The sequence below is a fragment of the Typopeltis vanoorti genome, chromosome 19 (assembly GCF_054136105.1).
Source record: "Typopeltis vanoorti isolate ZY-2024b chromosome 19, IOZ_Tvanoo_1.0, whole genome shotgun sequence".
Lineage (NCBI taxonomy): Eukaryota > Metazoa > Arthropoda > Arachnida > Uropygi > Thelyphonidae > Typopeltis > Typopeltis vanoorti.
In genome coordinates, this window is record NC_143567.1 from 24,472,348 (window position 1) to 24,498,508 (window position 26,161).

Consider the following 26,161-nt stretch of genomic DNA (forward strand, 5'->3'; position numbering starts at 1 on the left):
TTACCTTCATCCAAACATAATAAAGTTTCAAGAAATTAATCTAAGTTTGTGCACAAATCTGTAATAGTGTTTCCCTCATAGAAATATACTCTATATTTTTATGTAAGATTTATATTTTCATATTTTATGTACGAACGTTCTAAAATAGTTCATGTATTTTAGATTATGACATGTAACAATATTATTAATAGAGGCTAACAAAAATAGGACTGTTGCAAGCAGTGATGAAAGTATCATGTAATTTACCTTCAAACAAGAGCTTAAAAGGATATGAAAGTGGAGCACGGGAGTGTGGAAAGTGGAGATTTATATAAGTGGGGTGTAGGATATGGCTATATGATGTAGAAATAAGCTACAATAACAGACTCTAGGATTATACTGTTTCAGGATAATTTGTATGTGAAATTACTATGGGTAGTAATGGCATTGTCTGGAAGGTAGAACGGAATTGTTACTTTTTATCAGGTAAAACATTGAAACTGGTTTTTTGGGTCAAAATTTAAATATTTCACAACATGTAATCAATGAGAATCTCCTTACTACCTGTTATGCAACTGGTCAAATAAGCATTATAAATGCTTTTAGCAATTTTGTGAACACTTTGTGAAATGTAGCTGCATGTACTACTGTTTTAGAAGTTCTGTCATTATGTGTGTGTGTAGGATCTAAGAGGCATGAAAATACATATGTGTTGATGAATTAATGTAATCTAATTAATGTCTTTAAATGCATAGTATTTACAATGAGTAACTATTTGAGTTTAATTTCTTGGTTATAAAATAAGCAACATTTCATCTTTTTAACACTGTTCAAAAAGCTAGAACAACTCATATTGCTGTGAGTTGCTCTAAATATGTTACATTTGAAAGACATGGTTTATTAAGAGCAGATACTATAATTGCATTCTTATAATGCACACAAGGGTTGAGGTTCATGTACAGCCTTTGATAACCGCCTTTGATACGTGACGAATATTACAGTGGCCATTATGTAGGCTGTGAGGAGATAAGTAAATTTTATATCTGATGTGTGGTGATACTGTCTAATTTGTAGAATGAGTGAGATATTTATAGAATGAGTATTACTCTAAGATATCTGAGTGTGGAATGCAGTATTTGGTTAAATTTCTAAGACATTATTACTTTAAATTCATTGTTTCTTGTTAGTGCTCTAATATGGTGGCAAAAGGCATTGTATAGGCCAGTGTGAGAGACAAGTAATGTGAATGGCGTGGATTTTTCAAAAATGGTGTTATGAATGTAGTATGTATGCGTAGGAAGTTGTTGTAGATGTTTATGTGGAGAAGCTGAATAAGAGAAAGGAGTGAGCGTGGATATATAGGAAGTGCGATATTCTGATGGACTAAGAGTTTTTTTAAATATGAGTAGGGAACATGGTGTCGTAATTGAAACCATAGTTGAGAAAGATTGTTGGACTATTCAGAAAGTGTGTGGAAGTGATAGCGAGGAAAACAGTTCAATTAATGATAATTAATTGAACTGTTTTTTATTTAACATGATGCAAAGATTTTCAAGCTGACTTGATGAAGATGAGGCAAGAATGAAGTGGATATGGAATGAAATGAAGAGAATCGTAGATGTGTATGAAAGAGTGAAGAAGAAGACGGGGAAACTAATGATGTTGATATGAAAGAGATAAGGAAAAGCTCATGAAGTAGCATTGCATGGGGATTCGATTATCAGAGATGTGGTAAACAAGAAGATGTACAATATTTGTTTTCTGGAAGGTAAAATGAATAGTGATTGAGCTGTTGGATATGAGAAGCAAGCAAGCAAGCAAGCAAAATAATTAGTAGTGGCAGTAGGAACAGATGACTTGACTGGAAACAAGGAGAATGTAAGACCAGATAACAGAAGGTTGTAGAGAAGAATAAAAGAAAATAATGTGACAGGAAAGGTAGTCAGTGTGTTGCCCAAGTATGACAGTGATGAGATGAGGTGGAGAGCAAGGATTATGCATGTTAGTGGAAATGTGTGAAGAGAAAGCAGTGCACAATTTGAAGGTTAAATTGAACTTTATAAGAGTGATGGACTGCATTTAAATGGTTTTGGTGTGAGTCATTTGGAGAAAGAGAGAGAGAGTGCTGCTGGAAGGGATATTAATGAGTGCAGAGAATAAATATGAACAAGTAAGAAGCAATGTGAAAGATCAGAAGAATAAGGAATGAGAGATTGAAGTGGTGCTTATGAATGGAGAAGTGGTAGCATGAGTGTAAAAAATGAGAAAACGAGTGTGCAAGATAAACAGGGAAATAGGGAGACAGTGTGGACAAGGGAATCCAGCTTGAAAAAAGCTGATGTTCAAAGAGGAAGTGAATGTGTGTATAGACAAGAAGGAAATGGGATGGCCTGCTATGTAGGAAGAACAGTTGGATTTGAAGAAGATCCTGGGATGAGTAAAGAGAAATAGAAATAGCTCGAGGACAGTATGGAGAAGTCGTATTTAATTGGTGGTATTCAGTGAAACTTGTTATACGGATGCCATTCTGACAGGAATAGAGATAGAAGGGTATGATGTGTTTCATGAAGATAGCAAGGATAAAAAGGGAGGTGGAGTGCTATTAATGATAGAAAAAGAGTTATGTCCATACAAGGTAGGAAAGAGTGGCTGTGTTTTTGAGGTAGTATGCGAGATAGACGAACAGAATGAAATACTTAGTCAGATGTTGCTATAGACCTGGTAATGTGGAGGGTAGTGACCATGAAATGTATAAGCAAATAGGAAAAGGGTGAACATTACAGGTGATTTTAACTATGGCAATAAAAACTGGGATGATGAGACAGCAACTTGAAAGTGAATTTCTGGAGTTTTTGAGGGATAACTACCTCAGACAGTATATAACAGAGGGCATGAAAGGATTGAGGGTCTGGGATTTGATGATTGTATTAGAGGATGTCATTATAAATGAGATGTGAAATCTCCCTCCAGATGGTGAAAGTGATTACCCAGGTGATTATCAGCCATGTGAGGAAAGGATATATATGTGGGACTACAAGGCTGGCAATTAGGAGAAGCTCAGAGGATAGCTTGTAGCTGTAGCATGAATGAGGAGCTGGGTGGAAAGGACATCAATTCTGCTTAAGTGCTATTTAAGAACTATCTAGTGAAAGAAATGTCTAAATATATTCCAAGGTGAGAAGGTTAATAAGATAGTGTGAAATGGATGAATGAGGAGATTAAGAATGCAATACAGAGAAAGAAGGCATTATGAGTGGTAATGATAAATTTTATGACGAGTACCAACTGAGTCACCAAGAATGGTGATTCGGTTGGTAAGGTAGCAAAAGTATAAGGACAACTGCTGCAGAGGATACAGTTGAGATATTTAATGAGCAGTTCATAACGGCCATTATGTCATGAATTAATGTGACATAATGGAGAGTTTCAGAGCCATGGATCAAGAGATATATATGGGAATTGAGAAAACTTGATGTCAAGCATCAAATTAGAGGCTCAATTATTAGTCAGATGGTTAAAGTGTTGGAAATACTAGTGACAACCAGAATCCAGAATTGCATTGACAATAGTGGTATTATCTTTAATGAACAGCACGGGTTTGCTAAAGGGAGGTCATATTTAGTAATCTACTTATTACAATAAGGTGACAGCTGCATTGGACAAGAGGAGAGAGATACACTGTAGCATGCTTAGATTTTGCAAAGCTTTTGATAGATTATCACATGATAAGTTGATAATCAACGTAGAGCAGATGGGGTTGGATATTAGACTAGTTCATTGGATTGGAAACTAGCTATCTGATATCAGAAAGTTGTGCATGGGGGGTGGGGTGCAATATCCCAGAAAATTAGTCACTAGTGGTGTGCCTTAGGATTCTGTTTTAGGACCATTGCTATTTAACCTATATGTTAATGATATTGGAGATTTGACTGGAGATATTCAGTTGTTTACAGATGATGCAATGTTGGGAAGAACTATGAGGAGCAGAGTAGATGTGACCTTACAAGTCTTGAATAGACTGAGTGAATGGGCATAGTAGTGGGAATACCAGTTCAATGTTGCAAAATGAAGGTTTTAAAATTTAAAAAACAAAGATGGGATGTAGAATTTACTCATACTGGGTATGTGTTGGAGGTGGAGAAAATAAGAGATCTTGGAATGATGGTGAATAAGGATCTAAAATTTAGAGAACACTGACTTCTAGAAGTAAGGCTATTCTGATTCCATCATACATGGCCTTGATTAGGCCACATACGAATTACTGTGCATAGATTTGGTCACCTGGTTTTCAAAAGGATGGAGAAATAATGAAAAAGATTCAGAGGCAATTGACAAAGGTAGTTCTGGTCTCTGGAATGTTGAGTATGAAGAAAGGTTGAGAGATGCAATTTACAAAAGTGGATAAGAAGGAAGAGGGATGATATAGAAGGAAAAGTTGGTAAGAGGTTGTATAGGATTAACATTGAAGAGGGTTTTCATAAAATGGTAGGTGATGGGGGGGAAGGAGAACAAGACGTCATCCCTGGAAGCTGTATAAGGAAGGTGTGAACAAGGGCGTGGCGAGAAACAGGTTTTTTTGCATGGGAAAGTTGTGAATGATTGGAATGCATTGCCTGAGAGAGTGATGTCTGCAGAGAATTTGAAGGTATTTAAAGGATAGTATGATAAGCCGTGTGTATGACAAAGAGACATCCCGTGATGAGTTTGACTCCATGGGGATCTTGGGAAGATGATGATTATTATCTTATCGACTCTTAAAATGGAAACAGTTAAGAATATAAAATGCATAAATTCTTGAGTTAACTTTGAAACTAATTTTACAATACTCTTTCTTACATGTCTGAGCTTTTTCAATAGTCTCCAGAACATTTTGCCACCTTAAAGCAGTATTGTATTATCAAAGCCTTTACAGAGCTAGAATCATCTGTTTGGATTACACCAGCTTCTCCTCACTCATAGCAGGGATAATTTTTTTACCAATGGATTATCCACTCATGAAATCCACAGAGTCTTCTGCCCAAACTCAACTCCCATCACGATCTAGATCAAGGATCAACAAACTATGGCCCACTGCATATAACTGTATGGCCAATGAACTAAGGCTGGTTTATGAATGAATTTCATGACATAATCATGAAATTGCTGTTTCAGGTCTTCTGGATCTTTTTTCCTGTCATCCTGCAGAAGAACATTTGTTTTGCTAACCTTTCTTCTCCCACTGTTTAAGAGGCTACACTATCCGAGAATAGCTCTTCTAACCCATTCCTAAAGCTAACCATGTCAAATTCTTTCCTAATGCCACTGATGCCATCTATTCGTTCCCCTCATATTTCTCAGAACTCTCATCTTTGTGATCAAGTCTTATTTCTAACCCATCTCTCATCCATAAGTAAAATTGAGATGAACACTGGCTTGTATACAGCTAGCTTAATGTTTTGACTAATTTCTCTCTTATTCACAATATTAATTTCTTCAGATGACTTCCTACCATACCAGTTTTGCTAATTCTGTTGCATCTTTCCAAATTTAGTTTGCCATCTTCAATAAAAATTGTGCCTAAATAGCTGGAATGTTTTATTGTTCTATGGGTTTTTCATTCAGGATGCAGTTGATGTTTTCAGTGTTTCTGTCTATTTTAATTGTCTTTGTCTTTTTATTGCTGATTTTCATACCAAATTTCTTATGACAGTTATTCAATTTAGTCAAGGAATCTTGTAGACTTGTACTGGATTTATTTAGAAGTATAATATATTTCGAATAAAGTAAAGAGCTGAGATTAACATCTCCAATTTTGACATTAATTTAATGCCACTTAACTTCATAACGTGATCCATATGGATAATGAAAAATAGCGGAGATAATGTACATTCTTATCTTAGCCTGATTTAACATCAAACCATCTTTCTGTATCTCCTTCAATTCTAACTGCTGACATGCAGATAGAATTGAAATATAACAGTCATAAGAATATAACAAAGATAATGTAAATTTAAGTTTTATAGATCACAAAAAGACACGTGACAATGTGAAAAGAGAAAAGCTGTTCTAAATGCTGTGACATTATATAAAGCAGTTACTTGGTCTATATTTCCATATAACTGTAGCATTTTGAACAGCTTTTCTCTTGGCACTTTTGCCAAATGCTTTTTCCAGATTTACAAAACTTAAATACAGATCCTTGTTATATTTCCATGATTTCTCAACTATTTTTCTTAAAATGAAAATATGATTCTGACAACCTCTGTTTGGACTAAATCCAGTCAGTTCTTCTCTAAGGTTCCATTCCACAGTTTTTCTTAACCCTTTCTCCAGAATACTTAACAAGACTTGGCTTATTTCTTGCATCTTCTCTCCACATGAATTTGTGCACCTTTATATGTTGGAAAATGGTGTTAGTAATTTTACCAGTAACACTCAGTACGCAATTTCTTCTATAAAACTCATGGGGTAATATCAGAGCTCTGTTCCACTCATCTAGAATATGACTCTCTAACCAGGCTTTCTGAATTATGAAATGTAGCCATTGTAAAAGTTTTATACCTCCATATTTGAGCATTTCTAGTCACATATCTCCATATCTGATGGCTTTTTCTACTTAAGTATTAATATGTATTCCTGTAGAGTGTTTTCTACCACCATATTGTCTCTGCTTCTTTCATTTAGCAGTCCTTCAAACTCCCAACATGTAGGATATCTTTATCTTCAGTCCTCATGTCACCTCTGATTCCTTCTACAGTACTCTTTCCTCCATTTCTAAGCTTTTTCAATTGCCTCCAGAATATTTTGCCACCTTCCTCATATTTATTTTCTATGTTCTTACCAAAGTTTTCCCATGCCTTTTGTTTATCTAGTTTTATACAGTGCTTCACTTTCTTACATTTTCCTCTCTATTCTCTAAGAGCACAAGCTGACTTACTTGCCAATAAGTTTTAATATGCTTTCTTCTTTTTGTTGACTGCCTCTTTAACTTCCTGAGAATACCATGTAATTTTGATTTTCCTATTTTTGCAGACAACCTCATCATATTCTTCCCTGGCTGAGTCAATGTTTTTTTTCAGGGTTTGCCATTGAATCTCTAAGGTTTGGTTTTTATTTTCAATAATAATGCGTGTGTTTGAGTCTACATTTCACCTATGACCCTTGCTCAATCTTGATTCGCTTTACTGAGGGTCAGTAAAGAATAACAGATCTGCTCGACATGTTATTTTTTTACTTGTTTTTTGCTATAGCCAACAATATGTGAATGCTTTTATCCATGTCCTAAAGTTGATTCACAATATCACTTAGATTTATTATTGCTAACACAATACTTGAAAACAAAGTCTAGTAATGATATGAATTATTATTATCATCATTGTGGGAGATCCCAATTATCAACGCAATAGCTGTCATGCCTCTCCTTGAAATCATTAACAGACAAAGTACTCACAAATGACTGAGGCAACAAATTCCATTCATTCACCACCTAAAAAATCTAGTCTTCACACCCTTGCTAAACACACTCTTACTCAACTTTAAAGAATGACCTCTCGTTCTCCCCCCCCCCCCCCCCAGCCAAGTGCTAGAGGTGAAACATTTCCCCTGCAGCAATCCTATAAAAGCCTTTAAGTAACATTTCTATCATATCCACCCCCCCCCTCCCTTTTTATGGCTATCAAACCAACTTTTGGAATCCACAAACCCTCAATCTCCTCATAGAGAGCATTTCTATCCTCAGAGAGAGAGAGTGTTGCTTCAACTACATGTTGCATAAAATAACTGTCCATAGCTCAAGGAATTCAATCTCCTTACACATTATTTCCTGCTTCCTGTCAATGCGTCCATAATGAAAGTCACCCATTATTATCATTCGCTTGTTGCTCACTAGTTTCGCCTGCATGAACATTTCAAAATCATTTCTATCTGCATTCCTTGGCCTGTAGCAACATCCCACTAAATATCTAAAATTTGTGATTAAATTAATCTAATACCAAATGGCATTAAAGCATTATCATTACTTCTTTCTTCAAGTTTCACATTGAGAAAACAGAACTCTCCTGAAATCATCAGTAATATCCCACTTCCTCTTTTATCTTTCCTGTCTTCTCAAAAAATGCAATAACCATCACATTATATTCCAGTAAATATGCCATCCTCAGTTAACCACATCTCACTGACACCAATGATTTATGAATTGACTAACTGTCAAAACCATAAACTCTGCACCCTTATATTCTAATATTCCTTGCACATTGGTGCATAAGTATAGTAGTTTTTCCCTGGTCACCCCCTTTCCATCCCACAATTCCTTACCCATCATTCAAGTTTTTTTTTGGTCTTTTGCTCCCATTGAAGCATTCCTTCCTCCCTATCTGGTCTTCCTTTTTCTTAATCTTACTCTAACAGTTCCACTGTCTAGTTTTCATTTTCCTGACCACTTTCACTCAAATGTAGACCACCTACAACAAATAGCTCTCTACAACCTTCAAATTTATCCATACATCCACATACTCAAGTCCTCTCTTGCTGCACATTCTAGATATCATACCATTCATGATCACTGCTCTACTATCATGCCTTTGCAACACACTCACAATTCTCCTTCTCACAGTCTTCCACTTCACTGTGTCTAGCAACACTACCAATCCCACACTACCTTATAAATCATTTGTTCCAATGAGCACAGCCAACTCCTCTACATTTCCTCTCATCTCCACAGACCCAGTCACTCTTCCTATCATTGGTCCTCTCAGACATACTTTTGACAACCCACTCTATTTTCACATCTTTCACAACAGTCTTCATACAACACTACACTACTTTCCCCATTTCACTGCAATCATTCATTCTTGACTCTCCTGAAACAGCACCTTCCTTCTTATGGCTCCAACTATCAATCTCTTCTCTATAGTGTCCTATCTCACTCTGTACTTACCTCAATTCATTCCCCAACTTTATCAATTCTTTCCTAATATCCTCACTCACATCCATATCTTTCATGCTAATTTCTTTACATACTTCTTTCATTCTTGTACTGTCCTGCTATCATTTGAATCATCTTCTTTTAACTATTCTCTGCTGTGTCATTCACCAGATTTATACATTTGCTATTTCTGACTTTTGACATGCTTGCATCGCTTGCCATTCATACCACCAAAGTGATTGCTTCTTCCTCCAGATCACTCACCTACTTTTCATAACTTTCCTACCACTCAGTTGCTGCTCTTTCACAAAATCTCTCTTCGTTTTATATGACAAGCACTCATTCTTCTTGTTACATTCTCACTATTGATACCCTCAATCACCAATACATTATCACCATCGAAACTCTGCATTCAAGTAGAATTTGGCACACACACTCTCCTTCCAGCTGCCTTAACAATCCATAACTTATCCATATAATCCAACAAATACATGCAGCACATCTTATATTTAACGAAACAACTAAAATTGAAATTTAACTCTTGCATAGACAAAGCTACTGCCATCTTGCTTTCAATGCTTTTCAGTATACTTCACTTTAAGTTTAAAGATTTTATAAGCAAATTCAAATCCCACACACTACAAACACTGCACACAACTTCCATAGCATTTCTCCCACATTAAACAATATAGTTCAAGCCTTTCCTATCCTATTTTTCTCATCCACCTAGGAAGGGTTGAGTCCCCTCCTAATGAAGGGTTACTGGCGTATTAATGCAGCCGGATAGCCCCTTCTCTGCTGCATTCCCTAAGGACAATATTCACAACTGTATCCAAGTGTGTTCATGAGGACGGTTTGAAGGATAAAAAACCCTGTTGTCCACACCCAAGACCAGCTACCATGGCTATGGCTAAGGAAGATCCTTAAGCTCCTCACGTCATTAAGATCCTTAAGCTCCTCATGCCCAAGACAAGCTAACTTGGCTATGGCTGAGGAAGATCCTTAAGCTCCTCACATTGTCGATGGGAATCGAAATCAGGACACTCCTTCCCCAGGCATAGTTTCGAAGTGCATAGTCACTAGACTAACCGTATGAACTTCAAGCCTTTAGCGATTCAAAATTTAAAATACTTCATACCTGCTAACTATCAATTACTGAAAGTCTACCATGCATGAGGGGGGGGGGAAGAAGAAGAAGGGGGTAAATTAAGGATCTATTAAAGTACTAGGGATAGGGAAGAAATGATGATCCCATGTTAAAGTTTGGTGTGAGATAAAGCCAAAATTATCCCACTGAACGCAATACTTTGTTGGGTATTTTTAACCCCCAAAAATGAGAGAGAGGAAATTCTTTTCTTTTCAAATTTTACTATAGCAAAAATTACACTATAATGACCATTGCTTTAGTCTTGTGTGTTATACTGAGTACCTACTCTTAAGTTTTTAATTGCTGATAATACTTACACTAACAAATTTAAAAACATTTTCTTGGTCAGGTTGGTCAAGATCATCAAAGAAAATTCCACCAATACCTCGACATTCTCCTGAAAAGAAAAACAATAAACAAATACAAAGTAAAATTTGTACTAAATGCTGCCACATAAAAATTATGGTATATACAAGGACGGTCTGAAAAGTTCTCGGCCTTTACCATAGATGTCAACACTATCGGCACGATTTCTTTTTTTCTAAGTTGGTACATCTGTCATAAGCATCCATGTGAAATTGCAAGTCATTCTATCAAGTAGTTTGTTTTACAGAGCTGTCTAAAGCAAAAGTGTTGTCTGTATCCCTTGAAATGGATAAAACTGAGTATGGTGTGGTTATAAAATTCTTTGTAAAAGAAGGTTTAAGGCCAAAAGAAATTCATTTGAAGTTCATAAAAGTTCATGGGCACTCTTCTCCTTTATTTTCAACAATTAAGAAATGGGCTGCTGAGTATAAATGTGGCTCTACCAGCCTTGTAGAGGCGGATGTCCAAAAAGTGTAACAACACCAGAAATCACTGATCAAGTGCATGATATGGTATTGGATGACCGGTGAGTCAAAGTGCGTAAAATTGCTGAGACTATAGGCATTTCAAAAATAACATGTAGGATATATTTTGTATGAAGAATTGCAAATTAAAAAGCTTTGTGCAAGATGGGTGCCATGCTTGCTCACAGCGGATCAAAAACGCACTCGCATGAAAATCTCAGAACAGTGCTTGGAGCATTTTAACAAGAATAAAACTGATTTTGTGGGTCGATTTATTACTATGGATGAGACTTAGATTCACCATTACACAACAGAATCCAAACAGCAGTTAAAACATGGACAGAAGCTGGTTGTTCAGGGCCAAAGAAGACAAAGTCGGTTCCATCAGCAGGAGAGGTCATGGCATCAGTGTTTTGGGATGCTAAAGGCATTTTGTTTATTAATTATCTTGAAAAGGATAAAACAATAACCGGATAAATCCTGATAATAACCAGACTAGAAGAAAAAATTCATGAGAAAAAATCCGGTTTGCAGAAGAAAAAAATCATCTTTCATCAGGACAATGCACCTGCCCACAAAGGTGTTTTGGCAGTGGGAAAATTAAGGGATCTGCACTATGAATTGTTGGAACATCCACCCTATTCCCCAGATTTGGCTCCATCTGATTTCTATCTCTTCCCAAAACTAAAACTCTTCTTTGCTGGTCAGTGTTTTTCTTCGAATCAAGAGGTGATTGCAGCTGTAGAGGGGTATTTTTGTAGATCTTACTGAGAACCACAGGGATGGGATAATGGCACTGGAGCATCCCTGGAATAGATGTATTAGTCTTAAGGGAGATTATGTTGAAAAATAAAAATAATTTTGAAATTATAAATTCGTTTTTTCATTGTTTTCCCCACTGCAGGGGTCAAGGCTTCTCCCATTGCAGGAGGGTTGGGTCTACTTCTCCCATGGTGACCCACTCCATCATAGGAGAGTGTTTATTCACTTGTATGAATGAATGCATGAAGGTGGAAGACAATTATAAATATTCATGCCTATGCGGGATTCAAACCCGCAGCCTCTTAACTGGAGAGCGGATACACTAACCACTCGGCCAACCAGCTGGCATGTAAATATATATACACATTTTTATATAAATCTTATATAATTTTTATTTATTTTTTTTTAAAGTATAGAAAAATTCTACTGAATTTTTGTCAGCAACTTGACAAATTCATAATTTTATTGAATCTTGAGTAACTTTTCTTAAATTTTATTATGCTACAAAATAAATGATTTTGCCTTCCAATTAGACTTTGATCAGTCTAATTTCACAAGACGATTTCATTTGTGAGATAATCTGTCATAAACACTTCGGTGAACATAATTCAAACTGGATTCGCCTCTCTAATTTCAGAGACCCAGCTGGAAAGGAAGCCAGATTATTAGTTGTCTGTAACGATCCAACACAATTTTTTCATTTTTCTCCCAGAATATTGATTAATCCTGATAATTCTCCCAACAGCCAGCACTTTTCTTAACTAGCTCTTCCACCAATACATTGAAGATGTTAGCAATTCCAACCATAATTCATTCACACTTTAACTCTTAGTAATTCATTCACACTTTCCCCACAGAATGATCTTCTCCTAGTCAATCTCAGTCTCATGTTCTATGGTACCATAGCAGTGCTAACTGGGATAACTAACAAGATTTTTATGCATCTTTTCAATGATTTGATTAATACTTCCCCTCTCCCAATCCTAACACCTTCTCCAAACAAGTAATTGAAATAATCCCTGAAATGAGATTAATATGGAAGATGTTTTTCATAGAATGGAAGGAGACAGGAGAAGAACAACAGTGAATTAATGGAAGCTATATAAGGAGGATGTAAGAAAGGAAGAACAAGTTCTTGGTACTGAGTGAGGGAATGGAATGTACTATCTGAAAGTGTTAGTATTGTGAGTGCAGAAGAGGTGAATGAGTTTAAAGAATGGTTTGATGATCTGATGTGTGGAGATGTTGTGCAATGAGTCTATGGGTCTTCTAACTCCATCGGAGGTCTAATGTTAATAATGCACACACACACGCACACACATACACACAGAGAATTTTTTAAAGATTAATGGTGTATGAAGAGCTACATTGAAAGGCACTGCTAGCTGGAGTTGCTTTCATACTGTTACAGTGCAATTGTTCTGATAATGAGGCCACTAGAACAGAAGCATCAAAGCAGCTGTTCAGATTGTGCAGCAGCTACTTCCTTGCCACACCATTCAGGTGTGATGTGCAGGCACCAAATCATAAACAGACGATTTAAGTACTGGTCTGGGTATCATGCATAGAAGAGCAGCCACCATACTGCAATCTATTGAGACTCGTCATCTTCTGTCTTTAAAAAAAAAAAAGAAGTGATATTTGCAGTGGTTGATGTCCCACAGCAATGCCACGAAAATTGCTATAATACTAAAAATAATAATAATCATCATTAAATTCCTGCCATGTACCCTCAAGGGGTGTACAGGATATGAAAGTACTATATGAAAAAAATTACATTGTTACTAACTTCCTATCTACAATTTTCCTCCAAATCAGTCTGTTACTTGTCAAGACTCCAGCATTATCAGATCTTATATTTCTATCGTCTAAGACACTTTGTACAGTATCAATCCACCTACATCTTGGTCTTCCTCTGGGTCATTTTGCTGCCAACCTGGCAGAGAACACTTGTTTTGCTAATCTTTCTTTGCCCATTCTGTTTAAGTGACCATACCACCTGAGATTAGTTCTGCTAACGTATTCCTGGATGCTGACAATGTCAAGTTCTTTCCTAATATCCTCGTTTTTTTTTTAATATGGATATTGCCATTGATGCCATCCGTTCACACCTATAATCTTTCTCAGGACTCTCATATCTGCGGTCTCTAGTCTTTGGTCAAGTGTTTTACTTCTGACCCAGCTCTCAGATCCATAAGTTAAAACTGGTTTGAACACTGTCTTGTATACAGCTAATTTAGTGTTCCGACTAATTTCTCTCTTATTCCATATGAATTTATTCAATTAACTTCCCACCATATCAGCTTTGCTGATTCTGTTGTCTATTTCTATATTTAATTTACCATCTTCAGTAAAAATCATGCCAAAGTAGCTGAAATGTTTTACTTGTTCCACAGGTTCTCCATTCACAACACAGTTGACATTTTCAATGATTCTGCCTATTTTTTGTCTTTGTCTTTTTATTGCTGACCTTCATACCATATCTATTACAACAGCTATTGAATTTAGTCAGAGAATCTTGCAGACTTGTAGCGGATTTATTTAGAAACATCCGCATAAAGCAAAGAGCTGACATTAACATCTCCAATTTTGAGATCATGTTTGATACCACTTTCCTTCATAACGTGATCCATATAGATAATGAATAACAGAGGGGATAATGTACATCCTTGTCTCACAACAGATTTAACATTAAATCTTCCTGTACTTCCTTCAATTCTAACTGCTGACTAACAACTCAAATAAAGACTACGTATTGCTTGATATAATCAATATTGACACCATATAACTGTAGCATATTGAATGGCTTCTCTCTCTCTTGGCACCCTGTCATATGCCTTTTCCAAATTGACAACATTTAAATACAGATCTTTGTTATATTCCCATGCTTTCTTGACTATTTGTCGTAAAGTGAAGATCTGATCCTGACAGGCCTCTATTTACATGAAACAACATGAAATTTTGTCATGTTGTGCCATCATTTTTTTTATTTTGGTTTAACCAATAAGAATACAATTTGGTCGGCTAAATCCCAAATTGCCAGCCCATCCTCGTTCGTTCAGTACCCAAGTAGATACCCGACAGGGTGCACCATGAGAAGGTGAGGATTGGACATTAGGTCAGAAGCCCTGGTCGGTTCTCCATATTCCTTTAAAGGCTATGTGGAGGTCTCCTCTCAGTTATACAGCTTTGACCCTAAAAATAATAATTTCTATTATAAATTTTAATGAAACTGTTTTTATAGATGTAGGATGGCATGCCATGACTAGCATCTCTGCTCTCCACTCAATATTGTTTCATCTATTTTTAATGGTTTAATTTACAACACAAGAAAAATAAGAATGGTTTAATTTACAACACAAGAAAAATAAGAAAACAGTATTAATTATAAATATTAAATTATTTTCTGATATTTTGCTGGGGTTAAACCCAGCATCTTCAGAGCACAAAGAACAATTTGTCAGGAAAACAGTAATAATTGCTTAACAGTGGTACCAGTTTAAAAATGATAAGAGACAACATAATTGGTGCCACCTATTGATGGATAAGGAGAGATATAACAAGTATTAATTTGATCTTAAAATGAGTGTCTCCCAGATTTTTGGTTAATTGATACAGCCATTCTTGTTGAGGTTTGGGGAATGTTTTAAAGCCACTGCTGATTCCAAAAACATTCTCTCTCTGACTTCTGTGTAGCATTTCTTTGTGATCCTGTATCTCTTCATACAGGACACATGGTCTGCCTAGTCCTGACTTGTGATAATGATGGTGCTTAATGCCAATGGGTCTTCTTGTCTGTACATAGTAAGGCAGGTCTCAAGTACAGGGCAATTCATGCACCCTGGATGTGATAAAGGAGAGAGTTTGTTCTTAGGTGAACAGATGAGGGTTGACAGCTGTGTGGTTTAAATGTGATAAGGAGCTGATATTTAATAAGCACTCTGGATATCTTTTTGGATGTGCTCTGAATGTATTAGATGATAACAGTTTTGCTGTGGTATTGTGTATTAAGAGATGAAAGGGAACTTGAGAACATTTAGTATTTTTTTAATTTTATTAGCTCAGTGCTGTCCCATCTAGTTGATTGTATATCTTCCTTTTCCATATGAAATATTATGCATGTACTGTACATTTGAATAATTGAAAATTAGAGGGAAATAAGACTAACAACTTAAGGGTATCAGTTAATGATACATTGATGAATAGTGAAGTAATATTGAAACTAATCATTATGTCTGAACTTTTAAAAATATGATCTTTACTTTTTAGGTGAACATACAAATTTTTTTACAAATGAAGAAATATTACCTATGAGAAGGGATAGTAATTTAATCAAATGTTTAGCAAGATTAAATGTGGAACTCTCTATGTTATTCACAATTAGGCATAGGGGTGCATATCGTTTGTGACTTTTTATGCTCCATATATTCTGTGTGGTTTTACATGAGAAGACTTGACTTTCTTCACAGTTTCTATTGGCCAGGAAGTGACTTTCTTTCAGGATTTATGAAGTAGGATCACAATCTATGACTTTATATGTAGACTGAACTTGTAAAAGAATGTGCATTTTGTTTTCATATTCAGTTTGATTCATTAGCACTGCAGCATTACCTTTGTCTACTTTGGTGATCATAATATTAATATTATTGTACACCTCTTTTAAGGCATTGATTACTTTATGTTTAACATTACTTTTTTTAGCACCACGTTGTGCTACAAAAGTGCTACACAGAAGTCATAAGTCAGAGACTGTCTTTAGAATCAACAGTCGCTTTAAAACATACTCCAAACCTCAACAAGAATGGCTGTATCAATTAATCAAAAATTTGGGAGACAGTCATTTTAAGATCAAATTAATACTTCTTAACTCTCTACTTATCCAACCACAGATGGAACCAATTAGAACTTTAGTTCCTTGTGTTATCTGTTAAAATTTTTAAACTGGTCCCACAGTTAACCAATTGTTACTGTTCTGTACAAACTATTATTTGTGCTCTGAAGAGGCTGGGTTTGACACAGCAAAATATCAATAAATAAATATTATTTTCTTATATTATATAAATATTATATTTCATCATCATCATCATCAAATTCCTGCCATGTACCCTCAAGGGGTGTACAGGATATGACAGTACTACATGAAAAAATTACATCATTACTAACTTCCTATCTACAATTTTCCTCCAAATCAGTCTGTTACTTGTCAAGACTCCAACATTATCAGATCTTATATTTCTATCGTCTAAGGCACTTTGTACCGTATCAATCCACCTATACCTTGGTCTTCCTCTGGGTCGTTTTCCTGCCAACCTGGCAGAGAACACTTGTTTTGCTAATATTTCCTCTCCCATTCTATTTAAGTGACCATACCATCTGAGATTAGCTCTGCTAACGCATTCCTGGATGCTGACAATGTCAAGTTCTTTCCTAATATCCTCATTTTTAATATGATATTGCCATTGATGCCATCTGTTCACGCCTCTAATCTTTCTCAGGACTCTCATATCTGCGGTCTCTAGTCTTTGGTCAAGTGTTTTACTTCTGACCCAGCTCTCAGATCCATAAGTTAAAATTGGTTTGAACACAGTCTTGTATACAGCTAATTTAGTGTTCCGACTAATTTCTTTCTTATTCCATATGAATTTATTCAATTGACTTCCCACGATACCAGCTTTGCTGATTCTGTTGTCTATTTCTATATTTAGTTTACCATCTTCAGTAAAAATTGTGCCTAAGTAGTTGAAATGTTTTACTTGTTCCACAGGTTCACCATTCACAACACAGTTGACATTTTCAATGATTCTGCCTATTTTCATTGTCTTTGTCTTTTTATTGCTGACCTTCATACCATATCTATTACAACAGTTATTCAATTTAGTCAGAGAATCTTGCAGACTTGTAGCGGATTTATTTAGAAGTATAACATCATCCGCATAAAGCAAAGAGCTGACATTAACATCTCCAATTTTGATATCAGGTTTAATACCACATTCCTTCATAATGTGATCCATATAGATAATGAATAACAGAGGGGATAATGTACATCCTTGTCTCACACCAGATTTAACATTAAACCATCTTCCTGTACTTCCTTCAATTCTAACTGCTGACTCACAACTCAAATAAAGACTAAGTATTGCTTGATATAATGCCCCATTGACACCATATAACTGCAGCATATTGAATAGCTTCTCTCTTGGCACCTTGTCATATGCCTTTTCCAAATCGACAAAACTTAAATACAGATCTTTGTTATATTCCCATGCTTTCTCGACTATTTGTCGTAAAGTGAAGATCTGATCCTGACAGCCTCTATTTGGCCTGAATCCAGCTTGTTCTTCACCAAGCTTTTCTTCCACAATTCTTCTCAACCGTTTCTCAAGTATACTTGCATAGATCTTGCCAGGAACACTCAGTAGGGAAATACCTCTGTAATTCTCACATTCAGTTTTATTTCCCTTTTTATACATGGGTACTATGAGAGCTCTACTCCAATAATCGGGAATTCGTCCCTCTGTCCAGGCTTTCTGAACTATGCAGTGCAGCCACTGTAAGACTCTTATACCACCATACTTCAGCATTTCTGGTCGAATATCATCTACTCCTGCTGCCTTTCCACATTTCAAGCCTTTGATCGCTTTTTCTACTTCAAGTAAGGATATGTATTCCTGACTGCATGCCTGGTCAGTGTTTTTTATCACTATGCTGTCATCACTGCTTGTTTCATTTAGCAGTTTTTCAAAGTAATTACTCCATACTTCAAGGATATCTTTTTCTCCTGTTTTCATTTCACCTTTATCATCTCTAATTCCTTTTACAGCACTCTTTCCTCCATTCCTAAGCTTCTTCAACAACCTCCAGAATATTTTGCCACCTTCTTGATATTTATTTTCTATATTCTTGCCCAAGTCCTCCCATGACTTTTGTTTAGCTAGTTTTACACACTGTTTAGCTTTCTTACATTTGTCTCTGTATTCTGTAAGAGTAAAAGCTGACTTATTTGCCAGGAACTTTTGATATGCTTTCTTCTTTTCCTTCACTGCCTCTTTAACTTCCTGTGTCCACCAGGGAGTTCTGATTTTTTTATCTTTGCACACAACCTCACCACATGCCTCTCTGGCAGAATCAATCAATGTTTCCTTCAGAGTTTGCCACTGAATCTCCAAGGTTTGATTCCTGTTCTCAAACTCTTTCATTTTCTTTTCAATAATATTCCTGTATTTTAGTCTACAGTTTACATCTGAGAGCTGCTCAACTTTTATTCGCTTTAAAACTTTCTTACATGTTATTCTTTTCAATATGAAATTCAATTTTATCCTGCTCAAGACTAAATAGTGATCACTTCCAATTTCAAATCCTCTGTACACTCTGGTGTCCTGCACCAGGGAGAAAACATCACTATCAACAATAACATAGTCAATGAGACTTTTCTTATTCCTAGCCTCTTCTCTCCATGTGAATTTGTGCACATTTTTATGTTGGAACATGGTGTTAGTAATAACCAGTCCATGTCCTGAGCAGAAATCCAACAGATATTTGCCATTATTATTAGCTTTGCTCTTTTCTCCAAATTTTCCCAAAATATTTTTGTATGTCTCACAATCATTTCCTACTCTACTATTTAGATCCCCAACAAGGACCAACTTTTCCTTTTTCATTGTGTCAGTTGCTTTTTCTAAAGCCTCAAAAAATTCCTACACTTCTACCTTAGTAGAACCTTCTGTGGGACCATAGGCACAAATAAGTCTCATTGTCCAGTTCCCCATTCTCATATTTGCCCCCATTACTCTACTTGAGACTGACTGCCATTCAAGAAGATTAGCCTCGTATTTTGTGTTGAATACTATGGCTACTCCTTCTTTTCCTTGATTGTTATTGCCTGAATATAACATTTTGTATTTATTGCTCAGAAAGATCTCACCAGTTTTGGTCTTTTTTGTTTCAGTCACCCCTATTATGTCGATCTGGTACTTATCTAATTCCTCAGCTAGCTCCATTTCTTTGCCATTCAGGCTTCTTACGTTGATAGTACCGATCTTTAACTCTGGTGATGTTGAGTTGGGGTTTGTTTTCAGATTTGTTCCAGTAGCTGACTTTTCGCTGTTTGCCCTGGTTCCCTGGCGAAAACAACGGGGGCCTTGTTTAACCGGGCGACGCCCCAGCCAGCATGAAATTTTGTCATGTTGTACCATCATTTTTTATTTTGGTTTAACCAATAAGAATACAATTTGGACGGCTAAATCCCAAATTGCCAGCCCATCCTCATTCGTTCAGTATCAAAGTAGATACCCAACAGGGTGCACCACGAGAAGGTGAGGATTGGACATTAGGTCAGAAGCCCTGGTCGGTTCTCCGCATTCCTTTAAAGGCTATGTGGAGGTCTCCTCTCAGTTATACAGCTTTGACCCTTAAGCACCCGATATTATATTTCTTATTATATTATTCTAATATCATCATCATCAAATTCCTGACATGTATCCCCAAGGGGTGTACAGGATATGATAGTACTACATATCCTGTAGTACTGTCTTGCTATTGCTTACCTTAATACCATATCTATTACAACAGTTATTCAATTTATCATGAAGGTATTTTCTTGATCATAAATTAGTATAATAATAATATTTGGTTGCGGATCAAGTGTTGATCAATTTTATTATTAAACTGAACCAACTAGTTTCGCCACACTTTAACTGTTGGCATCTTCAGGGTACTTATAAGTTTAAACAATCTCACAATTATGCGTAACTGTAAAAAACTGACTAGAATAATTACAAATAGGATAGTATCGAACGTCAGTGAAACATGTATTGCATGTATAAGGTTAGCTAGCTGTTGCTAAGGAACTTCTGTAGTTTGTATTAAAGTTCATTTCTTCCATTTTTAAAGTTCTGATTAGGGTTTTCCATATCTCTGGGAGTATTAGGCCTCGATTTCTGTTAAGGTTGACAGTAGAACAGGCGACTGTGGCTGCTTCTTTGAAAATTCTTGAATGGTAATCTTCCTCTATGTAAGGAGAACAGCTTTTGTCCCACTCGATGACATGGTTAGTTGTAGAGAAATGAGACGATAGGCCAGAAATATCCTGTCTGTTGTTTTTGACATAGCCAATGTGTTCTTTTTGCCTGATTTCGAAGTCTGTCCGATGTAACTAGAGCCACAAGCGCATGGAATATTATAAACTCCAGCATATTTATAGAAAGGATGGTTGTCTTTTGGAGATCTTAGTAGTTTACGAATAGATTCTATTGGTTTAAATGTTACTCTTATTTTGTGTTGTTTGAGGAGGCTGGTGAGCTTGTTGGAGATGCCACTTACATACGGAATTGCAATCGTTTTTATATATTGAATCTCTTCTTGTTCTCTTTGTGGTGGTTCAGAGAAAAGGACTTTATTGACTAGTCTTCTTGGATAGCCGTTCAAATACAGATTGTTGGAAATAAATTTTAACTCATCTTGAAGGGTCTCGTTGTCCGTTGTGATGCGAATTGCTCTTTTCTTTAACATGTGTACAATGCTGAGTTTATGTGATATGTGGTGAGAGGAGTTAAAATGTAGGTAGCGACCTGTATTGGTCGGTTTTCTGTACACCGATAGATTTATACCGCCATCAGTTTGTTTTTTGATTAAGATGTCTAAAAACGGAAGTTGTTTTTCTCTTTCAAGTTCCAGAGTGAATTTAATAGAATGATGGAAAGCGTTGATCTTTTTGAGAAAATCATATATGTCATCTTTGTTATTGTTCCATATGATGAAGATATCGTCTACGTATCTAAACCAAATTTTAGGTCTAGGTAAAATTTGTGATAAGATTTTGTTTTCTAAATCTTCCATAAAGAGGTCAGCACATGAAGGTGAGAGTGGGCTTCCCATTGCCAAGCCTGTTAACTGTTGATAGATTTTATTTTTCCAAGAAAAATAATTGGAGTTTAGGCAGTGAGCAAACAATGCGGTTATATCTTGTGGGAACAAGGTACTTAAGATGTCAATGACCTCTACTACGGGAACGTTTGTAAAGAGAGAGAGGTGACGTCTAAGCTGGCTAGAAGATCATTATCCGATATCTTGATGTTTTTTAGCTTTTCCACGAAATGTCCAGAGTTTTTGATGTAACTCTCTGAGTTGTGGATGTGTTGCTGTAGGAGTTTTGAGAGATGTTTTGACAACAAGTAGGTGGGCGAGTTGATTGCATCAACGATTGGGCGTAAAGGAATACCCTCTTTGTGCACTTTTGGAACGCCATAGAGTCTCGGAGTTAAAGGATGCATCGATTTTAGTTTTTTAATCAAGTCTGTTGGCGAGTTAGATAAATTTTTTGATTACCGTCTGTTCACCGTCTTTTAACAAAAGATCCAACATTAAAAAATCACAATGATTCCAACGAATTACTATGCAATTTATCTAACTGGCCAACAGACTTGATTAAAAAACTAAAATCGATGCACCCTTTAACTCCGAGACTCTATGGCGTTCCAAAAGTGCACAAAGAGGGTATTCCTTTACGCCCAATCGTTGATGCAATCAACTCGCCCACCTACTTGTTGTCAAAACATCTCTCAAAACTCCTACAGCAACACATCCACAACTCAGAGAGTTACATCAAAAACTCTGAACATTTCGTGGAAAAGCTAAAAAACATCAAGATATCGGATAATGATCTTCTAGCCAGCTTAGACGTCACCTCTCTCTTTACAAACGTTCCCGTAGTAGAGGTCATTGACATCTTAAGTACCTTGTTCCCACAAGATATAACCGCATTGTTTGCTCACTGCCTAAACTCCAATTATTTTTCTTGGAAAAATAAAATCTATCAACAGTTAACAGGCTTGGCAATGGGAAGCCCACTCTCACCTTCATGTGCTGACCTCTTTATGGAAGATTTAGAAAACAAAATCTTATCACAAATTTTACCTAGACCTAAAATTTGGTTTAGATACGTAGACGATATCTTCATCATATGGAACAATAACAAAGATGACATATATGATTTTCTCAAAAATATCAACGCTTTCCATCATTCTATTAAATTCACTCTGGAACTTGAAAGAGAAAAACAACTTCCGTTTTTAGACATCTTAATCAAAAAACAAACTGATGGCGGTATAAATCTATCGGTGTACAGAAAACCGACCAATACAGGTCGCTACCTACATTTTAACTCCTCTCACCACATATCACATAAACTCAGCATTATACACATGTTAAAGAAAAGAGCTATTTGCATCACAACGGACAACAAGACCCTTCAAGATGAGTTAAAATTTATTTCCAACAATCTGTACTTGAATGGCTATCCAAGAAGACTAGTCAATAAAATCCTTTTCTTTGACACCACAAAGAGAACAAGAAGAGATTCAATATATAAAAACGATTGCAATTCCGTATGTAAGTGGCATCTCCAACAAGCTCGCCAATCTCCTCAAACAACACAAAATAAGAGTAGCATTTAAACCTATAGATTCTATTCGTAAACTACTAAGATCTCCAAAAGACAACCATCCTTTCTACAAACATGCTGGAGTCTATAACATTCCATGCTCATGTGGCTCTAATTACATCGGACAGACTTCGAGAAGCCTCGAAATCAGGCAAAAGGAGCACATTGGCTATGTCAAAAACAACAGACAGGACATTTCTGGCCTATCGTCTCATTTCTCCACAACTAACCATGTCATCGAGTGGGACAAAAGCTGTTCCCCTTACTTAGAGGAAGATTACCATTCAAGAATTTTCAAAGAAGCAGCCACAGTCGCCTGTTCTACTGTGAACCTTAACAGAAATCAAGGCCTAATACTCCCAGAGATATGGAAAACCCTAATCAGAACCTTAAAAATGGAAGAAATGAACTTTAATACAAACTACAGAAAGTTCCTCAGCAACAGCTAGCTGATCTTGTGCACGCGATACGTGTTTCACTCACGTTCGATACTATTTTATTTGTAATTATTCTAGTCAGTTTTTATTCTCGTCAGTTTTGCAGTTATGCATAATTGTGAGAGTGTTTAAACCTATATGTAAGTGCCCTGAAGAAGCCAACAGATAAGTGTGGCGAAACTAGTTGGTTCAGTTAATTAATAAAATTGATCAACACTTGATCGTTTAACCAAATATTATTATTTACCATCTTCCTGTACTTCATTCAATTCTAACTGCTGACTTACTACTCAAATAAAGACTAAGTATGGCTTGATATAATGTCCAATTGATATCATACAAATGTAGTGCTTTGAATAGCTTTTCTCTTGGCACCTTGTCATATGCCTTTTCCAGATCTACAAAACTTAAATACAGATCTTTGTTATATTGTCATGATTTCTCAACTATTTGTCATAAAGTGAAAATCTGATCCTGACAACCTCTATTTGTCCTGAATTCTGCTTGTTCTTCACCAAGCATCCTTTCTACAATCATTCTCAACCATTTCTCAAGTATACTTGCATAAATTTTACCAGCAACACTCAGCAGGGAAATACCTCTGTAATTCTCACATTCAGTTTTATTTCCCTTTTTATATGTGGGTACTATGAGAGCTCTACTCCAATCATCTGAAATTCGTCCCTCTGTCCAGGCTTTCTGAAATATGTAATGCAGCTACTGTAAAACTTTTATACCTCCATACTTGACCATTTCTGGTCCAATATCATCTACTCAGCTGCCATTCCACATTTCAGGCTTCTGATGGATTTTTCTACTTCAAGTATGGATATGTATTCCTGATGACATGCCTGTTGAGTGTGTTGTGACTGATTGTTTCATTTAGCAATTTTTCGAAGTAATTAATCCATACATTAAGGATATATTTTTCTCCAGTTTTCATGTCATCTTTATCATCTCTAATTCCTTTTACAGCACACATTCCTCCATTTCTGAGCTTTTTCAACAACCTTTAGAATATCTTGCCACCTTCTTGATATTTATTTCTATGTTCTTACCAAAGTCTTCCCATGATGTTTGTTTAGCTAGTTTTACACAGTGTTTAGCTTTCTCTTATATTAGATTAATATTATATTTCTTATTATATTATTCTTATATTATTTTAATACATACTATTATTACGATCTGTACTTAAGCTTTGTAGGTCTAGAAAAGGCATACGACAAAGGTGCCAAAGAAAAGGTTTACAAAACAGGAAGATGGTTGCATTTGATGTAAAATCAGGGATAAGACAAGGATGCACATTATCTCCACTCCTATTCATCATCTATATGAATCACATCATAAAGTGGTATTCAACCTGATATCAAAACTGGAGATGTCAAACTTAGCACTTTGCTTTATGTGGATGATGGTACTATGAGAGCTCTACTCCATTCATCTGAAATTCGTCCCTCTGTCCAGGCCTCTCCTAAACACATCTGGCATAAGTTTCCAGGATTTTCTAACTAAATTGAACAAGAGGTGTAACAAATTTGGCATGAAAATCGGCAATAAAAAGACCAAACTATGCGACTTCAGCTACATTTTGAATGGAGATTCTATAGAGCAAGTAAAACATTTTATCTATTTAGGCACAGTTTTTTTTAGTGAAGATGGCAGGTTAAATCTGGAAATGACCACAGAATAAGCAAAGCTGGTATGGTGAGTAGCCAGTTAATAAATTTATATGGAATAAGAAAGAAATTAGCCAAAACACCAAATGCAGTATACAAGACGATCAAACCAGTTTAAAGTTATGGATCTGAGAGTTGCATTAGAAATAAAGCACTTCCACAGATATGAGGGTTCTGAGTAAAATTAGGGAAGTGAACCAATGGTATCAATGGCAGAATCACATTAAAATTGAAGATATTAGAAAATAATTTGACATTATTAGAATTCATGAATATGTTGGCAGAGCTAATCTAAGGTGGTATGGCCATTTAAATAGAATGAGTGAGGAAATGTTAGCAAAACAGGTGTTTGATGGCAAGATGGCAGGAAAGAGATATTGAGGAAGTACAAGGTCTAGGTGGATCGATTCAGTCAGAAGTACCTTAGAAGCACAAAATGTTACATAGACAGTATTGGAGTGCTAACCAGTAATAGACTGATTTGTTGATAGGAGATTAATGATAATGTAAACTTAATCATGTAGTGCTGTCACAGTAACCTGAACCCCTTTAGATGCATATTAGGAAATTGATGATGATGATGATGATAAATATTATTTTCTTACTGTAATATTATTTTCTTCTTATGAATTAAAACTGTTAAAATAAAAGAAACATGAACTGATAAAACACAAATCTTTTTTTACCCTCTCCAGTCAATAATCTGTGGATTCAATTCTCACTGTGACATGAATGATCATAAAAGTCTAGGTGGTTAACAATTTGAAATATCCATTCTGAGACAACTGCTGTGATTATTGGCTGGAAGTGGCTTGAAAAGGTATCATGTTTGGACATTAAAGCAGAGTTTCCAGATTACTGCTCAGCTAACCCAGAATAATACATGTATGATAGTTTTACAATTTTTTATAGCAGGATTTACATAATAAAAGGCAATGTTCCATAAAAAAATTATTGCTGTTATTGGGCCAAAATAAATAACAAATTTTTA

General features: G+C 35.9%; 1 protein-coding gene across 1 annotated transcript in view; it reads right to left on the reverse strand.

The window, feature by feature from the left end:
- Positions 1-26,161, reverse strand: part of Coprox (oxygen-dependent coproporphyrinogen-III oxidase) — a 124,824-nt gene that overhangs the window by 5,877 nt on the left and 92,786 nt on the right. The window contains exon 10 of the mRNA XM_090409253.1: positions 10,346-10,425. Coding sequence (XP_090265379.1) covers positions 10,346-10,425 — 80 coding nt within the window. The remainder of the gene's footprint in view (positions 1-10,345; positions 10,426-26,161) is intronic.